This window comes from Cervus elaphus, chromosome 24, assembly GCF_910594005.1.
Source record: "Cervus elaphus chromosome 24, mCerEla1.1, whole genome shotgun sequence".
NCBI classification, from domain to species: Eukaryota; Metazoa; Chordata; class Mammalia; order Artiodactyla; family Cervidae; genus Cervus; species Cervus elaphus.
Genome location: NC_057838.1, coordinates 23,840,607 through 23,864,838, shown reverse-complemented (window position 1 = coordinate 23,864,838; position 24,232 = coordinate 23,840,607). Strand labels below are relative to the sequence as shown.

The 24,232-nt window shown below is 48.1% G+C and overlaps 1 protein-coding gene across 6 annotated transcripts in view; it reads right to left on the bottom strand.

Annotated features, from left to right (window-relative positions):
- The window catches only part of CTDSPL (CTD small phosphatase like), a 120,492-nt gene that overhangs the window by 58,729 nt on the left and 37,531 nt on the right, over positions 1-24,232 (bottom strand). For 2 of the 6 annotated variants that reach the window (XM_043885826.1, XM_043885828.1), the window contains one exon: positions 1,468-1,628. The exons of 3 other annotated variants lie outside the window; for them this stretch is intronic. In XM_043885826.1, the coding sequence (XP_043741761.1) occupies positions 1,468-1,606 (139 nt within the window). In that variant the 5' untranslated portion in view covers positions 1,607-1,628. Of the gene's footprint in view, positions 1-1,467; positions 1,629-24,232 lie in introns of those variants that run through there. One more of the 6 variants, XM_043885830.1, reaches the window with a different exon arrangement.

The window sequence follows — 24,232 nt, the reverse complement described above, 5'->3', positions numbered from 1 at the left end:
CCACCCACTCTTGCAGAGTCATCTTTTCTCCAGGGCAGCCCTCGGCGGCCTTACTGACTCGCACTGGGCTGGGGCAATGTGAGATGAGATAAGGCAATACGGGGAAGCAAGGAAGCCTGGTGACCCACACTTCACTGTCCATGGGGGTCACGTTGCCCTGGCTTGTCAGATACCCACACACTAGAACAGTGCTGCCAGGCCAGTGGGCTCGGAGCCTGGGCTGGGCTCCAGCCTTGAAGATGGCCCTGATGCGGAAACACACACACACAGACTTCAGTGCTTCAGGCCAGGAGGTGGCAAGGCCCCAGCTGGTGAGCTGGTCCTGGTTCACAAGACTCACTTGCCAATTACTTGTCTGGAACCTGGCAGGCCATTTCCCATAAATACTAGGTAATAAGGAGATAAGCTGCCCATGCTAGTCCAGAAGGACTGATTTAACCCATAACTCAACAAGGCCACATTTGCAAGGAAAAACAGGAGCGGTGTATTTAGGAAAGATTTATCTGATACTGAATGTAAGGAAGCCTGCTAGCTCCTTTAATAAAATAACACCCCAATCCTCCCAGGCTGGGAGGAGGAGGGAGAACCTCCCCATGTGCTAATTCTCATCCTGAGATCCACTTTTGGGGATCTGACTGACCTCCGCTGCCCCTGCTTCAGGAGCCTCAGGATACTGCTTCCTGTACCACCATGGCCCAGCCTGGGGACAGACCCTGGCCTTCATGCTGCCAGCACTGCAAGCCCTCAGTCTGAGGACAACATTCAAGAGCCAAACTCAGAGAGTAACTTCCAGGGGCTGCTAGAGATGACTGCCCTCAGGCTCCTCCCCGTGGGCCCCCAGCTACCTCGGCTCCCCCAGGCAGAGGTCTGCCTTCTTCGCGACCTGGGAAAAAGTTCTCAAGCACATCTAAGTTCTCCAGAGAAAAGGCCCGAAGACAAGAGGGCACAGAGGAAAGAAACAGGATGTCCTAGGATGACCAGAAGTTGTAATGACCATTCCTTAGAGGGGTATATCCCCTTACCATCGTGAGACTGCATAGCCCTCAGAAAGTCATACGTCTACATCCACACGAAATTTATAAATACTCTATGTGTGTGCACGTGTGTGTGTGTGTGTAAGTGGTGGTGCTTCGGATTGCTTTCTTTTTATTTATTTATTTATTTTCAGTGGGTTTTGTCATACATTGATATGAATCAGCCATAGATTTACACGTATTCCCCATCCCGATCCCCTCTCCCACGGACTGCTTTCTCATACCAGCTATGTACCAGTTATTGATTAGACACTGAGAGATTAAAAATAGTTAAATAACAAAATGTTTCTGTCCTTGAGAAACTCCTAAACCAGCGGGAGGAGAAAGGGACACATCCAATACAGGTCACAGTATCTCTGAACTGGAAGGTACTGAGCAGGACACAGGTCAAACATGTCTGCAGAACAGACTCTGATCATATCCTCTGCCTTACCTGTGGAGAAGACGGTGTGAAAGGGTCCCCTGGTGTGACAGTCAGTCTGGCACAGACAGGGTGCCACCCTCGGCATGCAGTAGTGGAAAGAGTCCTGGACTGCAGCCAGTCTCCAGAGCCTTTCTCTCAGGTAAGGCATTTAGCCAATCAGAAGTTAAACCCTGTTATTTGGAAAAAAAAAAAAAAGGTGGTCCTGTCCAGAAGATGCTGTGAGAAAAAATGTCACAACAGGTAACAAAGTCCTGGGACAAGTGTATGAGGCATAGGCAGGGAGGACAGTCCTTGCCCCTCCACTCTTTTATCCCTCTTTTTGTCTGGGTAGAAGGGCTCTGGATCCTTGGCTAAGAGAGGCCCAAGGGGCACTGATGCAAAGCCATGGTTGGAGGAGAGGACTCAGGACAGGCTGGACCCAGGCCCAGAGGGCTGTGGAAGTGCAGAAGGCCCGGGGGGTCAGGAGGGCTGGGGGTGGAGAGAGACCAGGAGACCCTGAATGACTAGGTCCTCTTCAACCCAAGCGGGCACTCAAGCCCAAACATCTGCTCTATTCCACACAGCAAGTGCAACAAACCCTCAGTAAATCCCCTGGGGTTACCGAAAGCCCTGCAGTCCTGGGGTCGAAGAGGATGTGGGATCGTAAACCAGATGCTGTTTTTCCCCCAGAAAAGGTCACTGTTTGGAAAACATCACTCCTGAGGACGTTTCCAAACCGAGATGGCCACCAGGGCCTGGCCCTTCACCACCCGTGGACCAGACGAGCTGGGGACGCCCACCACTGCCGCCAGGGCTGCTCCGGGCCCCACCTCTGATGTTACCCTGCAGGGCAGATGCTCCACGGCCTGGGAGACACAGCTGCTCTGGGAGGAAGCAGGGCTGCGGAGCAAGGCAAGCTGCCAATTAAAAGGAGAAGCAGCTTCTCCCTCCTTGAGCAGCTCCAGCACCAGATGAGTCGTCTCTGGAGACAGCTGCCCCCGCGGTCCTCAGCCTCGCCAAGACCTGTGCATGCTAGGGAACATTCCATTGGCTGGAAGGAAGGTGGAGGGAGCTCAATTCTGGCAGCTAGGCCAGTCCGGCCCCCAACACAGGATACTGTGGCACTTCTTCTAAGAGCTCAAGCACAGATCATGAATTCCAGAAACTGTTCCTCACTCTTTAGCTAAATCCCTCTGCCCTAGGGAGGGTCGAATAATGTTCCTCCCCAGAGGGAGCCACATACCCATCCCTGGACCCGTGAATGTTACCATCTATGGCAAAGGGAATATGTCAATTTGATTAAGTTAGGGTCTGGAGTGGGGAGAGCCTAGACTATCCAGATGGGCCCTATGTGTAATCCAATCCCAGGGCTGCTGGACGATGCCAAAGGCCAAGTAAGAAGTAGGAGGTGGGAGACCAAAGTGAGAGGTTATGAGGAAGGAGTCACAAGACAAAGAACACAGGCGCCTCTAGAAGCCAGAAAAGGTAAGGAAGCCAATTCTCCCCCAGAACCTCCAGAAGGAACCTACCCTGCCAACACCTTGACTTTAACCCAGTGAAACTGATTTGATTTCTGACCTCCAGAAACTGCAGGAGAACACATGTGTTGTGTTCAAGCCACCATTTTGTGGTTATCTGTTATAGCAGCCCCAGGAAACCAATGCGGCCCCCAAAGAGACGGTGGCACCCCCAGGGCTTCCGTGACGCTCCATCCTCTTAAATTGGCTCTCTGGCCCTTGATCACCCCACCAGCCTCTCTCACCAACTATACCATGGGCATCTTCCTTGGCTCCCTCACGGGCAGAAGGCACTGCAAACCCAGCTTCCTTCTTGGTCTCCTCTGGGGCCCCGCCAAACGCAGCTCCAGGAACCCAGGAGGGGACCTGGGGCAGATGGTGATGGAGACCCATCATCGTGAGGAAGCGGAGCTCTGGCCCCCCTCCTATTCCATCCTTGCTGACCCCTCCCTAGCTGCAGGCTCCTCCTTCCTAACTGCTAACTAACTCTCCAGCTCCTTGTAAACGCAGCCACCCAGCAATTCCTCAACTTCTCCAGGACCTGGTTTGGGATTAGAAAAATACCTATTGTCATTAAATAACCCCTCCTGGAAGAGGTCCTCAACACCTGTCCCATCTATTTCCTATTCCAGTTTCTACCTCACACTTCACTTTTAAAATAAAGATGGAGGTGAAAATATATTCAGAGAATCTGCCCTGTCATGCTGTGTTTGTTAATTATCAACCCGAGGCAAAATTCCAATGCTGTTTTCCCAGAGAATGGAAAAGCTTTAAATTCTATACTGAGGGTACTGTTTGGCACGTCCGAAGGTGAGAGGTCTTATCTTGGAGCAGCCGAGGTTCAAGAATCCTCTGCCCTTGAGATCCGTAAGCGTGTACTTTCCCAAGAGTCCAGGAGTCCATGGTGAAGTGACTTATAGAAAGAAGTATAGTTTTCAAACTTTCAAATATCAATAGATATTCACTGAAAAATCATAACTTTTACAAGGACCCCCTAAGCTAAAACACTAAAAGCTGAGAGGAGCTGCTCTGAGGGGAAGAAGGAAGGAGGAAGATAGGGAGGAGGAAAGAGGAGGGAGAGGGGCGAAGAGGGAGAGAGAAAGGAAAAGGGGGGATGGGGAGGGAGGGAAGTAGGAAGAACTGTATCTGATCCACTCAACCCAAGAGGGATTTTAGGGCCACCTGAAAAACCACTGATATTACAATCTACTGTCTATATTACATATACTCCTTTTAATAATAAACATTTCCACTGACACAAATCCTACTGTAATGAAAGATGCTCTACTATCGTTCCCTTCTCGTCATTCTTTAGGGCTCTTTCCCCTTCTACAGTTGGGAGCTCCTTTGGGGGAAGGAAACAGTGTTTTCTTCATGATTCTAGCTAAGTCTGTCGGGTGAATGAACTGAACTGTTTCCAAGCTCCAGGCACTGTCCTTTATTTAAGATTCTATCAATGAGATGCAAAAAGACATCAACAACAACAACAAAACAACTGGACCACAATGAAAGAACATAACCCCTTAGTGTCATCATCAGGCGATGCAAGCTTTGGTCTACCTAGTCTGTGATCACATTAAATCAAGAGAACATGTGATGGGGAACTATTAAGAGGATCGACTGATAAGGAAACATTTGACTAGAAGGGCAGGGAATGTAGTCTTCTAGAAATGTGAACCCAGACAACATTCCTACAGAAAGATGGACCATGTTTACACGCTGGAGGCCTCCAAGAAGTGCATCAAATGCCAGAAGGCTTGGAATGTTCCCCATGTGTCCCTGAAGGTGCTGAGCCGATCTGGGAGCAGGGGCAGGGAGCTGATAGAAGACCAAGCGCGTGCTGGGAGGAGGGGAGGGAGGACCACAAGACCCAGGCGGCCCCGTCAGACGGCCTTCCAAAGCTTGCAAAGGCCTTAGCCTGACAAGGCAAGCAGCGGGGGCAGGCTGCCAGGGACGGAAGGGACTCTGACAAACCAGATGTGGAGGGACGTACTCCATCCCAGGTGGACTTCTGAGTTCCTTACTGAATGCACAGGCGAATGAAGTGACCTGCACAAAGTCAGTTTTTTTAGAGGCGAGAGGCTGTACCGAACCTCTGGGCCCTGAGGGTTGTTCCCTTATTCCACAAAGCAAGTGTGCATGTAAGTGAGTTTACGGAGCACAGGCCTTTCCCGGAGCTTCTGGTGTCTTCCCTGCCCCACCTCTGCTCCCATCTCCCCTCACCGGGGATGACTCCCAGGCCTTCCTCTAGCTCCTCCTCTTTCATACTAAAAAGGCCAGTTCCGAAAAACTTCCTGAAATTCTTCCCTAAAAACTCCAACTCACACTCCTCTGTTCTAATTCCAACTATGCCTTTGGGGTTCTCGGCTTGTCCAGCTCCTTTCTGGAATTTCTGCTGTCAAACACAACAGCACTCAATGTTATACTTGGTTCGTTCATCTCTTATTCAACACCATATCCCCACTGCCTGGATGCTCGTACTAATAAGGATGAACAAATGGAAGAATGAAGGTTTCATTGCTCACAGTTTGTCTCTGGCTGAGGACAGGAACTGCCTGATGCTTCGTTTAAGTGCCTCTCAAAGTTCCACATAAAACTCTGATGGCTGAGTTACAAGGTGTACCAAACAGAAACATTTAACAGTAAAACCGTATCTAGTACACTGTGGTCTGGCATTTGCTGTCAGGCTACATTTTCAACTGGATGACATCGACCTAATAAGGTCTAAATTTATTCAGCTATATTGGGATACAATTTAGGACAATTTATCAGCATATGATTTTCTAAATAATTACAATAAGAGTGTCTAACACTTTAGGGCAAAAGATGTGTCATAAATATTAAATAGGTTACACAAATACTTTCCTCTGTTTCATCTGTATATAAAGCACAGTGGTAAATTCATTTTACACCTGTAAGACAATTCACATTCTGCTAAGTTCTATCAGAAAAGCTACAACAATCTAAGTGTGAAACTTTTCTGCCATTGAACTGTGAGCTCCTGGGGAAAGGGACTGAGTGCTTGTCCTGTCCCTCTCCAATTTGTCTTTCCCTGTACTGTATGTCCCTACTTTCACTCAGAAATAGGACCAGGTGATAACTTGGTTGAGTGCATGCTGAACAAATGAAAGTGAAAGAGGAGAGTGAAAAGTTGGCTTAAAGCTCACAATTCAGAAAACTAAGATCATGGCATCCAGTCCCATCACTTCATGGCAAATAGATGGGGAAACAGTGGAAACAGTGGTGACTTTATTTTTCTGGGCTCCAAAATCACTGCAGATGGTGATTACAGCCATGAAATTAAAACACACTCCTTGGAAGGAAAGTTATGAGCAGCCTAGATAGCATATTAAAAAGCAGAGACATTACTTTGTCAACATAGGTCCATCTAGTCAAGGCTATGGTTTTTCCAGTGGTCATGTATGGATGTGAGAGTTGGACTATAAAGAAAGCTGAGTGCTGAAGAATTGATGCTTTTAAACTGTCATGTTGGAGAAGACTCTTGAGAGTCCCTTGGACTGCAAGGAGAGACAACCAGTCCATCCTAAAGGAAATTAGTCCTGAGTGTTCATTGGAAGGACTGATGTTGAAGCTGAAACTCCAATACTTTGGACACCTGATGCGAAGAGCTGACTCATTTGAAAACACCTTGATGCTGGGAAAGACTGAGGGCAGGAGGAGAAGGGGACGACAGAGGATGAGATGGTTGGATGGCATCACCGACTCAATGGACATGGGTTTGGGTGGACTCTGTGAGTTGGTGATGGACAGGGAGGCCTGGCGTGCTGCGGTTCATGGGGTCGCAGAGTTGGACACGACTAAGCGACTGAACTGAACTGAACAAATGAATGAACAGACAAATAAATGTGTATGCTGCCCAGTCAAGTAAGTGCCTGTCCTTTTCACACAAGGAAATAGGCATCAGCGCATGGTCACGTGGGAACCTCTCCATACCCGGGACCCTGGAAAGATGTGATGAAGCTGGAGAATTATGGCATCTCCAGAGGGACAGAAAGAAGCAGGACGTCCAGGTACATCCAGACTTTGTCTGTGGCTTTCGGTTACCTAGAATGCTGATGCCGCCTCTCTGGGTCTCAGCTTCTCTAACTCTGACGTCGTTCAACATCATCTGTCCCCCCGCCTTCCTGTCAGGACAAACAAGGTGTTTATGGGAAAGTTCTCTGTATACTATAAGGCACTATATTAGTTTCCTTAGGGCTATCGTATCAAAGTACCGCAACTTGGGTGGCTTATCACAACAGAAATGTACTGTCTCACAGTTCTGGAGTCTGAATTCAAGGTGGTGGCAGGGCCATGTGCCCTCTGAAACCTGGAGGCAGAATTCTTTGCTACTTCTGGGGGTTTGCTGGTAATCCTTGGCTTTTCTTGGCTTGTAGGTGAATCACTCTAATCTCTGCCCCCATCCATCACACAGCCATTTTCTTCCTGTGCGTCTCTGTCTCTGTGTTTCTTCTCCTCTTCTTTTAAGGATACAAGTCACACTGTCTCAAAGGCCCACACTACTCCAGTATGACTTCATCTTAACTAATTATATTTGCATGACCCTATTACCAAATAAGGGTTTCCCAGGTGGCTCAGAGGTAAAGAATCTGACTGCCAAGCAGGAGATGTGGGTTCGATCACTGGGAAGATCCCCTGGAGGAGGAAATGGCAATCCACTCCAGTATTTTTGTTTGGGAAACACCATGGACAGAGGAGCCTGGCGGGCTACAGTCTACAGGGTCACAAAAGAGCTGGACACGATTGAGCGACTAAACAACAACAACATTTCCAAATAAGGTCACATTCTGGGAAACTGGGGGTTAGGACTGCAACATATTTTTTGGAGGAACACAATTTAATCCACAACAAACATCATGCGAATAAAAGCACCACATTTAAAAACCACTGAAATAACGTTAGGCTAGGTAATTTGGACTAATCTCCCTGCTGAGAACAAGACAAGCTGGAAAAATATTTTAAAAATTCTGCCTGAAGTTACAGAGGATTAACAAGCAGTGAAGAACGGAGCCAAGATTTCAGAGAACAGAGAAATCCTGAGAGGTGATCCTAGCAGTGCGGGACACTTTGTGGAACCAGAGACACTAAAATTGAAGTCTCATCCCCACAGTGCTCCACCCTAGGAGGAAAGATGAATGACAAGCAGACCGGTCCTCATGGGGACAGAGCCCCCTCGGGTCTGGAACTTAACAGACCGCAGGTGCCCCAGGGCCTGCCGGAGGAAGGAGAAACGCTCCCTACAGGAAGAGGACATCCTCCAGTTACTTCGGTAAGCTTCCGTCTGTGATGTCTGGCACTCAGTCAAAACTAACCAGGTATGTGAAGATACAAGACAATATGAATGGACTCCAAGTTAAAAAACCCATCAGGCTATAGACACAAATTCACAAGTGCTTAAAAAAAAAAAGAAGGAAAAGGTGTTATCAGAAGTGGAATTTAAAAAAATACTATGTTTAATCTGTTCAAAGAGTTGAAAGATAAAATTGAAAAGTAATTAGAAACAAAACAAAAAGAACACACTGAAATTCTCTAACTTAAAAATAACTAAAATTAAGAATTCAGTAAGTGGGTCTAACAGCAGCTTAAACACAGCTTGAAGAGACAATTAGTGAACTAAATGATAGGGCCGAAGAAAATACCTAGTTTGAAACTCCGAGACAAAAGGATAGAGAAGAAAGATGAGAGGGTGAGAGATACGTGGGGAAGAAGCAAGAGGGACTAACAGATATGCAATCAGAGTCACAGGAGAGAAGAGAGAGAACTGGGCAGAAGAAATAACAGCTGAGAATTTTCAAAACTGAAGAAAGACATAAGCACAGATATAAGATCTTAAATGAGCCTTGTACAAGATAAATAAAAAGAAAATTATATTTAGGCATATCACAGTAAATTGCTGTGAAAAATCTTAAAAGCAGAAAGAGAGAGAAAATATTATTGTCAAAGGACAAGCCATAAGATGGAATTTTAATTTCTTAATGAAACTACCGAAAACCAAAAGACTCTGGAATACTGTCAAAGTACTAGAGGAAAATATCCACATGTTTAAAGAACAAATAACCAATCTTAAACAAACTCAACACAGAAATAATACCAGCCTTACACAAATTATTCCAGAGAACAAAAATGATGGCATGTCCCGATTCACTTTATGAGACTCATTAACCATGACATAAACATCTGGCAAAGACATTATAAAAGAGCAAAACTATAGGCAATCCTTGTTGTCAGCACAGATGTAAAAATCCTCAACAAAATATCAGCAAAATGAAGTTAGCAACGTATAAAAACGGTAACCGTACGTCACAAGCAAATGAGCTTAATGATGTAGGGACGCAACTCATCACATTAACAGAACAAAGGGGAAAATCCTATCAATAGATTAAGAAGAATAATTTGATGAAATTCAACATCTGTTTATGATAAAACTCCCTGCAAACTAGGACAAGATAGAGACTTCCTGAATCTGATAAGTGGTATTTATAAATAACTCCAGCGCTCATCACACTTGATGGTGAAATGCTGAAAGCTTCCTGCTGAGATCAAGGACAAGACAAAGAGGCTTGAATCACCACCTCTATTCAACAGCACACTGGAAAAAGAAGGGTAAAGAAATAGGGAAAACATCTCATTCACGGATGTTGTGATTGTGTGCAGAAATAATCCAAAAGAATCTTCAGACACATTTCTACCATCAACAATTAGCTGAAAGAAAGAAGGTTGGTCTGAAAATATTTCTTGTATTTCATAACACTAAAAATAAACCTTTAGCAAAGGAAAAAAAATTTAAGGTATGATTTACACTAACATCCAAATAAAATGTTTAGAAATAAGCAGAAATATAGGCAAGACCTGTATGTAGAAAATTCTAAAATGTGATTTGAAGAAAATTTTCAAGTCCATAGAAAATGAGGGACATACCATGTTCATGGTTTTGAAGATTCAGTATTGTAAAGATGTCAATTCTCCCCAAACTGGTCTACAGATTCCATGCAATCTGAATGAAAACCACAGCAGTTCTTGTTTGTGCATTTTTGTGAAAATGGAAACAGATCATCTGATCCTAGGATTTATGTGGAAATGCAAAAGGCTGATAACAGACTTGCTCACTGGATACTGAAACATGACTGAGCAACAGTAAGTAAGAAAAGGTAATTCTGGCAAAAGAATAGACAAAAGACCAATGCAACAGAATAGAAAGCGCTGAAACAGTCTCAGGTGTACATATGGTCACACTCAGAGAGACCAAAGTTGCTAGACTCCTGGGACAACAACTCTGCTCCTGGGCAAGGCTCTTCCCCTCTCTGGACCTCGGCTGCTTCATCTATAACATCTCTTTGGACAAGGTCACAAAATTCTGATTTGAAATAAACAGACGGAATAAGCACGCCCAGTTAGCGGGGTGTCCTCAGTCCTTACTTCCATCTGAAAGCAAGACAGTATGCCATGAAGCCATTCTCTCCGCTTTCTGGGGAAAAGAAGTGATTTAAGCTCAGTGTCCTGCCACCTACAGATTTTAGTCCAAAAGATTCCAGGCAGTTGAATATAAAGAACATAGCCCACTGAGTCTTGCACTGTTTACTCATTTCAAAGGTACACAAGGTAGTGGATAAACGGGCAGATCTTGGTTTTAAAATGCTGATTTTCACTTATATACCTATCAAAGTTTCTAATTAAACTATGTAAACTCTCCTCTGAACCTCAGTTATCCTCATCTGTGAAAGGACAGTTATGGTAAAGATTAAACTGAATAATGCTCATAAAGTACTTAGGAAGGTGTCCAGTACATAGTAAACATTTAATTAAGTGGAAGTTTTTGTTGAAAATATACTGGGACTGAGTACTGGGGCTGTGGTGATGATGAAGCCAGGATGACAGAAATGGCAACCCACTCTAGTATTCTTGTCCGGAAAATCCCATGGGCAGAGGAGCCCGGTGGGCTACAGTCCATGGGGTTGCAATGAACTGGACAAGACTTAGCAACTGAACAACAACAGAATGCCTAAACTATGGCTAGTATTCAATAACTATGTGTGGTATGGGCAAGTTATGAAATTCCTGGGCTCCCATAAACCCCTGTTTAAAGCATCAGACTCCCTCTGAAATGATAACTAGATTCCTAATACATTTCTGCCTTTCATCGCTCCTGAACACTAGGCTTGCTCCCATGTCCGCCCCCCGCCCCCCCACACACACCCTTAGCCTCAGTGAAGATCTTTTCCTTTCTTCCCATCCTGAGCATATGAGGGCTCCTCTGCCTCATGTAGCCAACTCACCTCAGTAGCCTGTAGCCTGGCTAACAGCTAGTTGATTTACTGAGGGTCCACCTTACTCAGAGACTACTAATGCAAAACTCCCTATAAAGGAAATATTTCAAAACCAACAAGAAGCTGGGGATTATAAAACCCTATTCTAGAACTTAAGACTCTGGCCTGAAAACATTTGTCTGGAAGGGAGGAACCGATAATGCTAACTGCAGGAGTGGCTGCAGCCCTCTTGGTCCTTTCCTGCTGGAACAGTTATATCACCTCTGAACCTCACTCCCAAGATACCATAAACCAACGTGCTCTGAAAGTCACAGGTGACTATCCTGAACTGTAACGAACTGAAGAGTTTTCTCTAAGGACAGTTTTTGACTTGTAAGTACATCAGACCTGCTCCTCCCTCTCTGTAGAGGGTTCCACCTGCCACCCAGGTGTCTGAACAGCATCCCAATTCCTGCTGCTACCCTTCCAAGAAGAGACTCTGAAACCTATCTTGGAAATCCACTAAAACGTTAAATTTTTTTTTTCTCTGGTGAAATCCCTGTTGCTTGTGACAGGTTCTTCTGGTTGGGTATTCAGCGGAACTAGCAAGAGCCCACCTGCACCCCAGGTAAAGAAGAGCTCATCGTCCCGCCAGCCACACAGGAGTACTTCCCTCCAGGGTCTTCCCTCCCAGATCTTGCTGAGTGACAAGAGGGAACTCGTCATTCTGCATCATTGACTGGGTCCTGAAGTTCCAAATACCCTTAAAATTGCTACCAAAGGTTGTGATCGCCCCAATTTGTAAAACCCAGGGAATATTACACTCTGACTTAATATTCAGTCATCTCAACAGAGCATGATGTGGAAAAGTGAAGGTGGCAACTGTGTAAACCCCTCTGGAGCTCAACCTTTGCTGAGATGTCCTGAGGACAAGCAATTAACCAAGTCAGTCTTCTACAGTAAAGTGTTTTGAAAGAAGCAGGAGTATTAAGTGATGGAAACGACCCACAGGCTCACTGTAACTTCCGCACTGCCCTAGCACCTTGAGGGATACAGGACACATCATCTGGCAAACCTCTATGCACAGCCCTAATCCAGGGCAGAGGCCGGGACTGGGCACACACAGCAGGAACCTTGACCTTGGAATCACTGGAGTCTGAGAAGGGCTGCAGCCCACCCGCCTCACCTCCCCCAGACATCAAGGCCCACATTCACCCGTGGTGAGCTCACACCTCTCCCATCAGCCCCTGGTCCCGGAATTCAGTCTCAGTGGGTTTCCCTGGGACAAAGGGACATCTATTTCAGCAGCAAGCAAACTTCTTCCATAGGAAGATAGTCCTGAATTAAAAAATAAAAATCAAAGCCAATAAGAATAGAATATAATATTTTACAACTCATTTGTTTGAATATGTCTGCTATACTCTTGATGCATATTCTTCATAAATACTATCTACTCCTAATGGGCTGAGAAATTTCACAAAATTACCTTTAAACTGAACTTCCGGATCTTTGACGAAAAGCATGCAGCCTAGCCTGTGAGAATCATAGATTCAAATGGAGTTAAGCAAGTAAAATCTTAGGACCTTATGCTAACTGTGGTAAAGTTACCACGGGCTACTGAATTCTGTTAATACTTCACTCACTGTGAAGTAATTAGCCTCCAACTAATAAAAAAATAGAAAAAAGAAAAAAAAAATACTTCACTCACGTGCCCTCATTCGAGCCTCACGACAACCCTAGGATGTAGTTACTATTAGCCTCCCGTTCTCCTGGGATGAGGAAGCTGCAGTACAGAGAAGTGAAGTCATGTGCCAAACGTCACCTACAGAGCAAACACGTGGTAGAGGTGGGATCTGAGTCCAGGCAGTCTGGCCCCAGCGCTCACGTCTTAACCGCTCTTACCAGAACGTGGAGAGAATGGGAATGGGCGAGACGTTCACTTTGTGGGAAATAAAAAGTTTAAAGTTTAATCAGCTTACGTTTAAAATCCATTAGCGCTGGTTCATGGGTCCTGAATTCCCAGCAAGGCTGACTTGTCATCCTTTTCCCACCTCCCCACACTGCGGGCGCAGCATCACGGCCCTGCTCGGTTCACACGGCCCCATGGTCACCATTACAGAATCCCTGGTGGACAGGACCAGACTTTCTCGCTGTGAGAGGACTTGGAAAACCGAGGTTACCCATCCTGGCCTAGTTCTCTCTGTTCTGCTGCTGACTAAAAGAACATGACCACACCAGGAAAAACAGGAAGCTGGTGAGCAGATATGCCAGAACAACAGGTCCACTGTTCCCAGCAACTGGCAAGCAGCACGGCCAGGGGCAGTGCTGGGTGAGACCTGCGGTGTGGTCCTCCTAGACCACTTGCTTCTGCAGGGCAAGGGGAGGAAAGGGCTCCAGGCTTTCTGGGCTTCCTCTGTGCCAGTGTTTGTTCATGACCCCGGTCCACACCTGCAAGGTGGGTCTGGTCATTTCCTGGCATCAGTGAAGGCAGTGAGGCTCACAGCTTGACTGGTTTGCTCAGCAGGGACATCACAGGCAGCGATTGGAACCCAGCTTTCTCTACCTTCCAAGGCCTCAACTGGATGCATGTTTCATGCTGCCACCTTGCATGGCAGGATTCTTTCTCAGATTTACCCAACAGAGTATCCCGATTTTTATTTAGTCAATGAAATAAAAACACCAGTGAATCAGTATCAATTTCTTTAAAAATTTTTTATGTAAAATGTCAAAAAATTTTAAGGGCAAACAAAACAGCTGTAGAATTGTGAGAAAGATTAAATATTGGGTAAAGGCTACATACAGGCTTCCCAGGTGGCGCTAGTGGTAAAGAACCTGTCTGCCAGTGCAGGAGACATAAGAGACCTGGGTTCGATCCCTGGGTTGGGAAGAGACCCTGGAGGAGGGCATGGCAACCCATTCCAGTATTCTTGCCTGGAGAATCCCAAGGACAGAGGAGACTGGCGGGCTACGGTCCATAGGGTTGCACACAGTTGGACACAACTGAAGCGACTTACCACACATGTACACACAAAGGCTACATGCAAATTAGAAAGAACAGCCCCAAACCACCCCCAATCCATATCCTACTATATATAATATATTTAATTACAAGAACCTGCTGTATAGAACAGGAAACTGTGCTCAATATTCTGTAACAACTTATATGGGTAAATAATCTGAAAAAGAATGAATATATGTATATGTGTAACTGAATTACTTTGCTGTATACCCAAAACTAAACACAACATTGTAAATCAACTATACTCCGATAAAATATTTAAAACCACCCCTCCCAAAAAATCACCCCTCAATAGTACAATAATATATAAACAGAAACACAAACCTGGAAAAATTTCAATCTCTCTATTAATCAAATAGGGCTTCCCTTATGACTCAGCTGGTAAAGAATCCACCTGCAATGCGGGAGACCTGGGTCTGATCCCTGGGTTGGGAAGCTTCCCTGGAGAAGAGAAAGGCCACCCACACTTCAGTATTCTGGCCCGGAGAATTCCATGGACTGTATAGTCCACGGGGTTGCAAAGAGTTGGACACACTGAGAGACCTTCACTTCACTATTAATCAAATAAATGCAATCAACATATGCAAGCTATTAAATCAGCAATTAAGAACTTATGAAATATAATGTTGGCACAAGAACATGCTATGGAGGTAGGTATAAATTGCTACTATTCTTCTGGAAAGCAATTTAGTAATTTGTACCAAGAGTCCTAGATGCTTTTGTTCACTCCTTTATCCAATAATTTCATTTCCTGAGTTTATCCTAAGGGATTCTTCTAAAATATGAGGAAGTTTTATGCAGCATAGATACCTTCTCTTCAGCATCACTCTGAAGTAGAGGATAAGTGGGATGCAGCCTAAATGTCATTCTGATAAGTGTTGGGGTATTTAGTTAATAAAATATTAGCCATTAAAAATGATGTAACAGAATCTATGTAGCAAAATGGAAAAATACTGCCAAATGCAAACATTGAGGACAGAATAATTGGAATAAAGATGTAAAAATGCAATGTAACACATGATTATGTAGATTTGTGATCGTCACTTTGGCAAAAAAATTACCCATGATATGACAAAAGGAAACATAGCCACAAGAGAGGAGCGGGCGTAAAGTTCAAAGTATTTTAAGCAGGCTCTTCTGATAGGTTCGCATGCATTTACCTACCTTCCACACATTTACCTACCTTCCAGGAGGCACTTTTTAAACAAAAGAGAACCACAGGTAGGGTGGTACTCTTGCCTGCTGTGATGGCCACTCCTCCGCCTGGCGGGCACTGCAGGGGCTGAGTTTCCAGAAGGGAGCCTGAAGGGCGGCTCACAGCATCCCTTCTTTCAAGTGGTTTCTGGGCTGCATCTGTGTGGTGTTTGTGTCTGACCCTACAAAGGTTACTTTTGATCCATTAACCAGTTGTGGTTTAGGGGTTACACTGAGGGCTGGATGGGGGAAGGGTAGGCAAATGGAACAGTAAAAGCTTTTTAAAGTTTCTTTTCAACCTTAAAAAGAAAAACTGGGGGCTGTCTTTCTGTTTGCCTTGCACCTCAGGAGCACAGGGCTTCCCTGCATCACATACAGCACTTCCAGACACACGATTAACATGGTCCAGGCGAAAGCTCTGGGGCTTTCAGGTGGCTCAGTGGTAAAGAATCCACCTGCCAATGCAGGAGACCTGGGTTCGATCCCTGGGTTGGGAAGATCCCCTGGAAAAGGAAATGGCAACTCACTCCAGTATTCTTGACTGGAGAATCCCATGGACAGAGGAGCCTGGAGGACTACAGTCCATGGGGTTGCAAAGAGTTGGACACAATTCAGAGACTAAACAACAGCAAGGCGGAAGTGCTGGGTTTCTGTGCATGCATTTTGCTCCCTGTATCCGGTTTTCCATGCCCCTCACCCCAGAGTCAAATTCTTTAGCGTGTGTGAGGTGTATCTATGTTTGCTCGCAAACTTTGTGCATGTGGGATGGGTTTTCATGTGTGCTTATTTTTAACTCATGGAAATATTGGTTTGTGTATCTCATTTTAATTTTCCACTGAGCACTATGTTCTTAAGATCACTCGCACTGCTGTGTGCAAGCTCCCAACTGGCGGTGCCATGAACACAGTGGGGTATATGTCCCCAGGGCATGTAGGGTTGTGTCCGCTCCCGGCCCTTCCTTCCTTCACCCCTGCTCTTCTGCTCTGACTCCCCTCTGGTCGGCACACGGCATGACACGATGTCCTCAGTGCCAAGTGAGCACGATGGCATTTCTCTAAGGGTCTTTATTGTTTTTTTTTAAAGAGGAAACTGTACTTGACATTTGCAGTTTTTAAGAAGGTATCTTTCAGACTTCCCTGGTGGTCCAGTGGCTGGGAATCCGCCTGCCAATGCTGGGGACGTGGGTTCCATCCCTGGTCCAGGAAGACCCCCACCTGCTGTGGAGCAACTAAGCCCGTGTGCCAGAACTACCGAGCCAGCGCACCCTAGAGGCGGTGCTCTGCAACAGCGAAGACGCTGCAGTGAGAAGCCCGTGTGCCGCGCTAGAGAAAGCCCGCGTGTAGCAACACAGACAGAGCAAAGGCAAAAATAAGTAAATATTTTTAAAAGAATGTATTTTTCTTGTATGCCAAGAACTCTGTGATAACTTTAATAAGAATAGTTGTATTTAAAAAGTGGGCTTCCCCACTGACTCAGTGGTGAATCCACCTGCAATGCAGAAGACATGGGCTCAATCCCTGGGTCGGGAAGATCCCCCAGAGGAGGGCATGACAACCCACTCCAGCATTCTTGCCTGGAGAATCCCATGGACAGAGGAGCCTGGTGGGCTGTGGTCATTGGGTTGTAAAGAGTCACACACAACTGAAGTGACGGAGCAGAAACAGCAGCATATTTTAAAAAGTATATTCTTAATTTCCCTTATCCTCTCTCAGACCTACTTTGAAGCAGCTGCTCTGAGAAGGGCCACAGGGGGCTGCCTAAGACCTCCTGAGGTCTAGATCTGAATTCCAGAGATGGTCAGAGTCTGCCACGGCTCTTTGATGGCATGATTCTGTAACCTGGTATCTCTGAGGTCAAGCTTTGATCCTGAAATTGACACTCTGGGAGCCACGTACGTCTCCACAAGCGCATACGACAAGAAAGCATGAAATGGAGCGAGTTTAGCTGGGACATGAGTAGTGGGGATGTCCTCACGGGGCTCTGTGCCCTGCCTGTGACCCTGTCACAATAAAAGCTGTTTATGACAGCAGCTCGTTAGTCCACACAAACTCCCGCCTCTGCACCACGCAAGCATCATGTGTGGGCCAGGGCTGGTGCGGTGCACACGGGGCTGGCAGGGAAGAAGCCAAGGCTCTGAGGGTGAGGCCGCCTGCCCAGAGTCACAGAGGCAGGGAGGGCTGGGCGTGACGGCCCAGCCTCAGTTGGGCCGATTACCCCTTGCCCTCTCCCCCCCACACAGCGGACGGCACACCTGCCCGCTCTTTGGAGATAGGGGTTCCCACAGGCTGTATCTGCCAGGGCCCCTCTGGTCCTTCTCCCAGTGACTCTGTGTTCCAGGGATCACATGCCTGCCAGACCCTCTCTCCCCTGACCCCAGGGAACCAGGCAGGGAGGCGCCAGTGAAAACTGGGACCCCCAAAGGGCCAGCTCTCCCTTGCCTGCAGGCATCTTTTTTCGGAGCTGGAAAAGATCTTAGGAACCATATCCGCCAGGGTTCTGGCAGGAAACAGATGGCACTCTCAAGCTGGGTAATCTGAGGAGAGTTTAATAAAGGGCCCATTTACCGAGGGGTGGGCAGGGGGTAGGGGAACCGCAGCAGAGTGTTCTGGGACCAGTAACAGCGCCACAGTTACACGCCGGGACCACAGGGTGAGGGAGGAGAGGCTACGGAACCTGAGACGGAGTGCCCTGCGCAGAGGGCTGCCGAGCGGGGCCCAGACCTGGTGACGCCTCAGGGAGGAGTCGGGAGAGTCAGTACTTGGGCCTCACTCCCCCCTTCCCCCAGCCCCCCCCACCCCCCTCAGATCTCCCGTGGGTTCTCCCCACTGGGTAAAGAGCACAACAGGGGACACGAAGCCAGGGGCCCATCCATACAGTCCCCACGATCAGCTTCCAGAGCACAGGGCAGGGCGGAGAAGGGCGAAGAGTGGATCTGAGGGGCAAACCCACCACGAGACGGAGCTAACCCAGCCTCCCAGCTGGAGCGCTGGTGTGCTCCTGGGGGAATGGCCTGGCCCAGAAAATCAAAGGCTGAGTTTCAGGGCTGGGCTGGGCACTCCATCCCTGGGTGCTGGGCCACACTCCTTTGCTCCCCATTTGACTTGAGGACTCCTCTTCCTTTAAGCATGACTAAAATCTTGAGAAATAACAGGCCTTCAGAGTAGCTGGGAAGCACTTGTTTCACATGTATGGATGGTGGACTCCAAAGCCACCCCTACGTGGGACAGTCTACACTTGCCCCGAGCGACTCCTCACAACACCCACCTGGTCCATACCTGGGTGCGATGCCTGACCCAGAGTTGGGACTCCCACAGTTTAAAGGGACCAGCTCAGGGGCTTCCGTCGTGATCCAGTGGCTAAGACTCCATGCTCCCAAGGCAGGGGGCCCGGGTTCAATCCCTGGTCAGGGAACTAGATCCCACATGCAGCAACGAAGACTGCAGATCCCGTGCATTGCAACTAAGACCCAGCGCAGCCAAGTAAATAAATAAATAATTTTTTAAAATCAATAAAGGGACCAGATAATAAGAATAAACACCTTTCAGCAGGTGCCGGCACACAAACACCAGAGGTGGGGAGAGCAGGCCTGTGGGTCTACAGTGGAGCCCAGCTGTGGTATGAGGAGGCAAGAAGAGAGTCCTGCATCCAACCCCCTCCCCGCTCTCCCCCCACCGGCCAGACAGCTGGGTCCTGGCCCCTCTGTGAACAGGCAGAGCACCGCCCACTCTACACACACACAGAAATAGCTGTGCATTGACCCATGAGAGTTGCCCAGGCCTGGAAAAATCCTCCAGGATATTTTAAAAATTACATGTTCTTCCAAGGCTTTTTAAACTTGACTGAAGAACTGGCTGGCTAAAAAAAGGAGTGAATTATTGAGATACTTTTGGTAGGCATCATCTGAGCTACAGATTCAAATCAAGAGATCAAAATGCCATTTGACTCTTAAGTTTCCTTACGTATTCTACAAACCTCACCGCCCCCCGCCCCCCCCGCCTTTTATGAAATAAGACCAGCTTCTCAAGTCTCTGGATAACAGACTTATTTAAAGAAAACCAGGTAAAGACTATCACAATGATACTCTTTTAGTATCTCCTGCAGATATGAACGTGGCAATTCGTGTAACTATGACATCAAAAACATCAGAGAATTTGTTTGGCTTCCAAATTTTTATATTCACTCATTTCATCTCTAAATGTTTCCTGAGTGCCTATGCTTGGAGCTGTGGGCAGAACAAAGTATAAGAAGACTCAGGGAGGCAGAGGGCGACCGAATCACAAAGCAAGGTTCTCCCACCTTCTGCTCCTGGTAGGCAGTGAGGAGGCGCTGAAAGGGTCCACACAGGGGCCTGACTAGGGCGCACTGTGTTTTGGCAAGTTGTGCCAGAAAGATGCACAGGACGCTGCTGCGTGAGCCCCAGAGGCGGGAGGCTGCTGCCACACTGCAGGCAGGATGTGAGGATGGGGAGAAAATCCGCTTCTCCAGACCGGAGGTGTGGGGAAGGAAGAAGCAGAGATTTGGACCAGTCCCGCGGGATGCAGCAGGGAGGTGTGTCCTGGACCAGAGGGATGGAAGGGGACTCAGGGCCACGCACTTGCTTTCTGCACGAGGCGGCGGTGTGGAGAGCTACAGGCTGAGCGCTAAGATAAGGGTGAGCAGGGCCGTCCCTGGGGCCCAGTCTTGGAGCCCGGGGTCCCCTAGGTGCTGACTCTCGGGAGCCTGGGGTGCAGTAGTGCTCTGGCCGGGAAGCTGGAAGGACTCCTCCTGCCGTTGATGGGCCCACGGCCCCCAGCCCTGTTCCCAGGAGTCAGCGCTCCTGTGAGTGGGTTCTCCCTCCGCACGGTTCATCAGGCCGCGGGGTGTCTCAGCTCAGGGGAGGTCAGGACCTGGGCTCCTCCACTCACAGTGTGGGTCCTTTCCTCTGAATTCTGACAGAGGTGTCTGAAAGGGACCAAGTGAGGACCCTCCCCCAAAAGAATTTGCTCAACAGTCAAACAAAAAAAAAGGAAGAACCATAACTAGTTTGGCTCTGCTCTGCAATCTGGCTTTCTTTTCAGCTTCAAATGCAAATGTCACAGGACCAAGTTCAACGTTTCAGTGAAGGGCTGCTCGGCTGGTAGACCAACAGGCAGCCAGCCCACGGAGCCAGCTCTTATTCTACTGAATTCTTCAGGTTGAGGAGGTTGAGTACATGGCTGTCTGGCCCTAGACAGTCTGAAGGACAGCTCCTTAGGCCATGAGAGTGTGTGCTGGGGACCTGGGGAGGAAGGCAGTGCCATCCAGTGATTTTCTGAGTCCAGGCGGGTGCTGCTTGAATACACCGGTTACTGAGCGGCAGCAGCAGGCCAGCTTGGGGACCATCAGAACCAATCACATGTGAACTGGGCAAGTGCTGGCCCAGCACTCGACCCACCAGGGCATCTCTGGGCCAGAGCACGAACACAGGGCAAATGAGAGAAGGGGGGCTCCTGGGCTTCTGTCAGTGGGCCCCCAGGCTGATGCCATGAGGTCGGCACAAAGCCCCGGTTGAGAGCAGGCTGGAGGGGCTGTGACATACCTTTGCCCCCGTTCACCTGGACAGCCTCGTGACGACAGGGCCTCCTGGCCTGACTCTTGCCTTTGACCCTCAGGGCCCAGGTGTGTGCACTCTCCTTGCATCCAGAATCACACAGACCACCTAAAACTGCTATTGAAGAGACAGAAGAGCCTTACTCACCCATGCTCCTCCCATCCCTGGATCACAGAACGCGTCGCTCACCTCCTGTGTTGCCAAACAACCCTCCCCGCTCTCTGCCCCTACCTCCAAAGGCGGTCTCACACCTTAGGGTTCAAAGCTGTTTTGCAGCGGCAGCAGCTGTAATAACAGCCACAAGGAGCCTCTGGAGTGAGTCACAGCTTCAAAGAAATGTGCACACACATTCCCTCATTTGTGCTGACAACTGGCCCTCACCTCTCAGCAGCCTGGGATGAGGGGTGTGGCTGATGGCGTCTTCCTCATGGACCACAAGGGCCTCCCTGGGGATGCCTGCAGTCAGATCAGCCCCCATCCCTGACTCTCGCCACCTTTTTCATGAAACCCACATTCTCCATGTGCCCTGGAGTCTGCATGCGGGGGCTCTGGCTATCTCTCCAACAGCCAGATGACAGGAAGTTTACCCTCATCTCAAACAGTCTCAAACGACAACCGAGGCCCACCCAGAGGGCAGTGTTGGCTGGGGCACAACTCCTGTGGGTTCACTGTGCAGGGCAACGCGGGGGCTGTGCAGCTGTGCCCTGAGATTCCCCGGGGGCGCGGGTCGGGGTGAGGCCAGAGCTCCCCCAGCACCTGCGCCGGCCACAGGGCTCTCTCTGGTGAGGAGAGAAGCCTCAGTGTGTCCGGTGGTTAAAGGGTGATGGAGGAACCACTGGGGCAGGAAGCTTCCGCCTGACCGCGATGCTCCTCACCCCGGACGCTGCCTCTCTGGGGGTGAGGATGCAACATGCAGCCACGGGGCAGAGGTGGCAGCTGGCTTCAGTCAGTGGAGGGAGGAGGACAGCAAGAGAAAGCGGAGGGCAGAAAGGTCAGCTTTCCACACCACGAAGAATCCCGGGGTGTGGTGCAGAGTCACAGATGCCAGACTCTGAAGAGATGGCAGGACAGAGCGAGTCAGACCTCCTGAACAAGGTGCCCGCGGGCCTGCCGGGAAGCACAGAGACCCACAGGGAATGGACAGTGTGCTGCTGGAACCCATGCCCGGGTCTCCCCGTCCCTGGGGGTCTCCCAAAGCCTAAGGCAAACTTGGGGACCCCTCCTGTCAGCTGAGAGAGCCTGACTAGACTAGGGAGGAGGAAGCAGTGAGTGCCAGAGAGACGGAGTGACTTGCTGACACAGACAGGGCAGCTGCTGACCCATCAAATATTCGTCTCCCTTTCTAACCGAACCCTGGTTTCTCTAGGACAGCAGTGTGCCCAGCTAAACCTTCCCCCACAGACTCCCTTACAGCCAGGTGGACATGTGATAACGTTCTGGCCACCGAGACATAAGCTGAGCGTTTCCAAGAAAGCTTCCGCTTTCCTGATCCAGGGCTTGCCTCGCTTTCTCCTTCTCTGCTTCTTCCTGCCTCAGATGCATCCGTCTCACAAGCACAAGAGTGAAAGCCACCAGCCAGAGAGAGTGGGAAGAAGAGGGTGGATCCCTAAAGACACTGCATGAGCCCTGGGCTGGCTCCCTCCAGAATTCTCGTGTCAGAAAAATAACTACCTGCCTGCCTAAGTCACTCTTGGTAAGGTTTTCTGATCTCTGCAGCTGAATTCATTCCTAACAACTGTACCTGCCCAGGTCATGGAGCTCCTGGTCAACGGAGGGAGCCAGGACCCCAAGCAGGTTTGTGTGGCTCTGAGCCCACCCCTTATTTTCACTGGGTGACACTATCACCTGCTCTCAGAACAGGAGGTCTGCAAATGAACAAGCTGCTGTATGCAGAGCACCTGAAGCATCATAGCAAATGTCCACTAAACACTAGCCCGGTTAGTACCACTATTATTAGGCCCAATGGGCTCCAAGCCACGCACAGCTTCTCGGTTTTAGATCTAAGACCACAGCCATGTGGGACTCAGACTGGAGTCTCTCCTGAGGAAGAGAGAGCATGGAAGGGGTGGGTGCTCTGGCCCCCCAGGGCTACTGGAAGCAGAGGGGTTGTCCACTGGGATGGACTCCCATGCCCAAAGTCTGCTTGTTCCCAGGAAGAGCAGCACAAATACAGTGACCCTGGCCATGATCAGTGGCTCTGAGGACACTCTCCCCAGTCCTTCAATCTGGATGCACAGAAAGCCAGACAGGGGGCCCAAGAAGGGGTCCAAACAGGTTTAGTCTGTGGCACCAGGCACCTAGGCAGACTCACATATTTCTCCTCCTTGAAGGAGGAGACACACAGAAGTGTGTCTCCTGAAACCAAGGATATTGCCACTTTTCCAAAGGAACATTACAAACAATCTAAATGTCTAATAGTGAGGTACTATTAAAACGATGCTGTGTTCACAAAATGGAATGAATATTCTGTAGTCATTAAGTATATTCTCTAAGGATTTTTTATAACACAAGAAAAATTCTCATGTATGTGAAAAACAGCTGGCATATTTCCCATGATCCCCTTATGACATTTATGTATACACATATGTAAGAGAAAGTTTAAAGGAAGAAGAAGAATCTTAAAATGTTAACAATGATTAACACCTTTCGGTTGTGGTATTATGGATGACTTTAATGGGTTACATTCTTCTGTATTTTCAAAAGTTTCAACAGTTTGTTTTACAACTGGATGAAAAATCCTTCTAAGTTGAGGAAGGGAAAGCATGTTAATGACAGAAGCATTATTATTACTTGGACAGGATATCTGGCCCCAAAACATGCTGTTTGCTAACAAACAGAGCACATTTCAGTGAAGTGTTTAAAGACAGAAGAGTCCTGATGTGGTAGTCTCTAGTTCCCAGCAGAGGAAAAGCAGCTTCCTCCCCTTTAACTGGGGCTGGGTCTGGAGACACAGTCCATAGTCCACAGTCCACAGTCTTTGAAGCAGCTCTGACCTGAGACCCTGCTGCTCACTGGGTCCCCAGAGAGAACACCCTCTTTCTGAAAGACTTTGGGAATTCTCTGGACTGATTCCAATAATAAATATGAATTATGATCACCTCTGCCCTGTTCACAGAACACAAATATACAAGACCTTTGGAGAGGTATGGTGTGGTGTTCAAATGGTTTTGAAGCATTTGAGGTAAGGGCATGGTTTCTCTCCCTAATAAGAAGAAAAGTGAATGAATGCTAA